This window comes from Megachile rotundata, chromosome 11 (genome assembly GCF_050947335.1).
Source record: "Megachile rotundata isolate GNS110a chromosome 11, iyMegRotu1, whole genome shotgun sequence".
NCBI lineage: Eukaryota > Metazoa > Arthropoda > Insecta > Hymenoptera > Megachilidae > Megachile > Megachile rotundata.
In genome coordinates, this window is record NC_134993.1 from 6,208,688 (window position 1) to 6,213,650 (window position 4,963).

At 43.4% G+C, this 4,963-nt stretch overlaps 1 protein-coding gene across 1 annotated transcript; it reads left to right on the forward strand.

Moving 5' to 3' along the window:
* Positions 1-892: 892 nt before the first annotated feature.
* On the forward strand, positions 893-4,281 carry LOC105664128 (uncharacterized). The gene is made up of 4 exons (XM_012297335.2): positions 893-1,173; positions 1,284-2,227; positions 2,290-2,631; positions 3,083-4,281. Exons 1-4 carry the CDS (start codon positions 893-895, stop codon positions 4,279-4,281), a joined length of 2,766 nt encoding a protein of 921 aa, XP_012152725.2.
* The last annotated feature ends 682 nt before the right edge of the window (positions 4,282-4,963 follow it).

Here is a 4,963-nt window from a genome sequence, read left to right on the forward strand (position 1 = left end):
CCGCATTACTACGTGCTCCGAATTATCCTACTCCGCAGCCGTCAACTTCTCGCGCTTCATCAACAGCCCGTCAACGAATTACTTGTAACAAAACAGTGCCGACTAATGCACGTTCTGTCGGTCGCCGACCCACTTATAGCGATATAGGACCGGAAGGCGAGGTTTTACCTTATACTATTGTAGATGGGGATGTTTCGGACCGCAATGGTTACGTCCCACAGAAGAAGATGAACAAGGCAGACGCACACCTGTCGGAATTAACGAACGTCGCCGCCGACTACAACGTGAAAAGAAATATCGAATAAAAGAGCGCCAAGAAATCGCACGACGTACCGGAACAGCTATGGCCACAAAATTATCGACGGAAGTCTGTTATTACAACCTTGGCCCAATGAGTGCCATTTGTAATCATTGCTCTGCGAAACATTTCGAATCCGAGCGCACAGAGGCCGGACATTTCTCTTCTTGCTGTTCAAATGGAAAAGTTTCATTTAATCTTCGACCAATCCATCCGTATCTCCATGAAGTTTTCACAAACCCAGCGCACCGCGATTTTAAATACTTTCAAGAGAATAGTCGCTACCTCAACTCCGTTTTTGGCTTTTGCACTCTCGGCTTAACAATAGATAACCCTCCGTCTGGCGCTTATTATTTAATTGCAAAGGGCGAAATTTTTCATCGAATTGGCCAATTACATCAAGAAGTCATTCCAGATAACAGAGCAACGATGCCATATGCTTCGGCCTATTTTTGTGATGTACAAACTGCAACAAAACTGCGTTACGAGTCCACGAAATTGGACTGTCGCATATTACGAAAAATTCATACCATCGTTTAAGAAAACTCGGCCCTCGCACAACAATATTTACACGCGTACGAAAAAGAGCAGGAGATGCTTCGTACCAATCATTCACGGCCTACAGTGCATATTCAGCTGTTACCGGGACCTGCTGGCGCCGGGATTCACGTTGGACGTACCAATTTACCCACTACACGAGCTAATATTGCTGTTTTATATTATGAACATGATGGTCTGCCACGACAGCAACATCAATTGATTATTCAGAATCGTGTAAGTCCGAATACCGAATCCTTACAAATTATTAAAATTACTAATCCATTACTTGACGCAATGCTATACCCTCTGCTTGACCCATATTCCGTAATTGGATGGTATCCCGGAATTCGCCATGCGATTGAAACAGATAGTAGAAAGTATATTAGTATTCGCGAGCATGTCGCTTACCAAATGGCCGTTCGCGGTGACAAATTTACACTTGCAGGATACTGGAAAGTTATTCCTACATTGGTTGGTCAATGTTACAAAACATTGGCGACTTTAACAGCAATGCGAACAGGAATATTAGGCCAAACATAGAAATAACCAATCCTGAAACAAGTGTGTCAATATTGTTGCCATCCACCTTCATCGGCAGTCCCCGACATTCAATGAACACACTGCAGGATATGTTAGCTCTCTCTATGCAACTCGGTGCTGCGACATTCTTCGTTACCGTGACAGCCAATCCTGCTTGGCCCGTAATCGCGCAAAATTTAAATCCGGGAAATAGGCGTGACTTAAGACCCATTATCGGCAACCGAGTATTTCATTGTAAACAAAAACGGTTCAAGGAGTTAATTACTAAAGACAACTTCTTCGGAAGCATCCGCTACTATGGTTACACCGTCGAGATGCAAAAACGGCAAATACCTCATTCTCATTGGATCATCGCTGTTGAACAACCACATAATTCGCGAGATCCGGAATATATCGATCGGATCATCTGCGCCGAAATACCGGACCCAGAGGTGGATCCAGAATTGTACAATATAATATGCAGTAATTATCTGCACCTGTGTACAGAAATTTGCTTGCCTGACGGGAGTTCAACGTGCAGAAAGAAGTTCCCGAAGGCCTTCCAAGAACAGACAATAGTACAAGCAAACGGCTATCCCCTTTACCGTCGCCGGGACAACGGACAATACGTCACAAAAAGACGCGGGCACATAGACGTTCGGTTGGACAACCGTTATGTTGTACCATATAATCCTTACCTGGCAAAGATGTTTGGCTGCCATATTAATGTGGAGCACCTTTCGGGCATTCGCGGAATTAAATATATTTTCAATTACATAAATAAGGGTCACGACGTAGCACACATTGCCGAAATCATTAGATCAGAGACCGGGAATGAAATAAAAAGGTATCGTACAGTACGATACATGGGTTCGTCGGAGGCTCATTGGCATCTCATGACATATTAATGTACGGTCTTTCGCACAATGTAGAGCGGCTTACGGTGCACACGAAAGACGACCGTACTGTGTACTTCACTGACGGTCAAGCAGGTGTCGCGGCCGAGACAGCAGCAAACCGCGATAGTCAACTAACAGCATTTTTCAAATTAAATACAATAAATCCCATAGCTAGAAATTATCTGTACCGTGACATTCCACAACATTTTGTTTGGAATAAAAATAGAAAAACCTGGACCGAAAGTATTCATAAAACAAATAGAATTGGACGCATTTTTCAAGTGCCACCGAATAATCTTGAATTAGTTGCTACCCGTCTTTTGCTGCACCATGTTAAGGGCCCACGTTCCTGGGACGAGCTTTTCACGTACGAAGGTAGAGTGTACGCTTCCGCTATAGAAACTTGCCATGCCCGTTGTTTGATTAATAGCGGTACAGTATTCGAGGAGACACTTCATGAAGCCGCAGAATGCCAGCATTCACGGGCTTTTCGCATCCTATTCGGACAACTGCTCGCTATTACCCGTCCACCAAATGGCTGTGCAATGTGAGAACAACATAAGAACGACCTCACACACGATCTAATACGCGTTTACGGCAACAATGAGGCACTTCGTTTCGCACATGGTCTCCGTCATATAAGATCAATCGCTGAGGGCAATATGGAGACACTTGGATTTCCCGCAACCGCCAGCCCCCGTTTGCGGCCAATTAGTTTAATTCGGTGAATATATTCTACCGAACGAGAATTACCGGGGTCAACTAAATCAAGGACAACAACATGCGTTTAATATAATCATTCGAACTCTAGAACCATTGTACACAGGTCCAACATGTTTTTTCCTGGATGGCCTAGGCGGGACAGGCAAAACGTTTTTATATAAGGCACTCATTCAGTATTTTAAGAGTAACGGTCACGTTGTCGTTGCATCAGCTTGGACCGGAGTCGCGGCCCTTCTCTTGCCAGGTGGCCGAACATCTCATTTCTTTTTTAAATTCCCTATTCCCCTCCTGGAAGAGTCAAATTGTAATTTCAGCCGTGCCAGCGTCCAAGGCCGACGTTTGATTGACGCAGAATTGATAATAATGGACGAAGCGTCAATGTGTGAAAGACGGGCGCTTGCGGCACTGGACCATGCATTGAAAGACTTAACTGGCGTCCATCATCGACCGTTCGGTGGAAAAACGATGTTACTTGGCGGGGACTTCAGGCAATACGCACCAGTCATTCCGCATTCTCATGCAGGCGAAAATATTGCAGAGTCCATTAAAAGTAGTAATCTTTGGCCGGAATTTCATCTTCTTCGTCTCACGCAGAACCTACGAGTGGAACCAGGAGAATCAGATTTTGCCAACTACCTTCTCCGTATAGGAGATGGATCCGCCAACGTTGCCGACACTGACATAACCAGCATTCCTGACAATATACTATTTCATGGTTCAATTCAAGATCTTATCAACTGGGTATATGAAAGCAACCTTGCCGAACCGAACCCTGACAACGCATTACTGTGCCCCCGCAACGACCACTGTGATTATATAAACAATCTAATCCTCGACAGACTTGAAGGTCAGCAACGCATTTACTTCTCCGAAGATCAGCTTATAGATCCATCCACCGCATCAATTGCTGACTACCCACATGAACTCCTCAACCACGTCGAAGTTGCTGGCTTGCCTCCGCATGAGATTCGCCTCCGTGTGGGCGCCATCGTGATGCTCATACGAAATATGTCTCTTATAGATGGATTGGTAAACGGGACAAGACTACGTATCACGTCTCTCGGAAACCGGATTTTCAGAGCAACGATAATTACTGGCACCAATATTGGACAAGACGTTATAATACCACGAATAAAATTAATACCCAGCAACAGTTCCGGGGGGGGGGGGGGGGGGGGGGATTTTAGCCAAAAGCAATTTCCGGTAAAGCTCGCATTTGCCATGACCATTAATAAATCACAAGGACAGACACTTAAACGTGTGGGCATATACCTTAGAGATCCAGACCACGGACAATTGTAGGTAGGAATGAGCCGTGTAACATCACGCTCCAACTTACGAATCCTAATAGGCCACCAACACTTTCCAACACATCCGGATCCGTCCTACACAAAAAATATTGTGTACTGGCAATTACTAAACTAAATATAATAAGATAGAAGCATACTATAATAGGAAATAAGAAATAAGATACAAGTATAAGACATAATCAGTATAAGAAATAGTACTTTTGCGATAATTTTATATGCTTAGCGTAATTTTAAGAAGATAAACTATTAGCTTATATTTGTAATAACAAACAATGTACGTGTATGTACATTGTATCTTAAGTTGTGGTCGTTTTGAAAATTTTTTGAGATTTTGAAAAAAAATTCCCCCCTCCCCTCCTGATATTCAAAAATTTTTTTTCAAAAATTAATCTACACGTCGAGCCGGTTCCAACGACACCAAGAACACGTTCGTAGCCCCAGGAATAACGCAGGAAATAAGGCGGCAAACATTGAAATGGCTACAGCTGTTTCAAAAAAGGTGTCCGGGAAAAACGGCGAACAGGGTTTTAAACGGTGTCGGAAATACAATCTTTCGAAAGAAAAAAAAATCTGACTTTCCTATAAAGTTCTTAAAGATTTTGAAAAAAATTTTTTACCACCACCACTTTTTCAAAATTTCATAATTTTGAGTATATCTACAGGCCGAGTCCTAT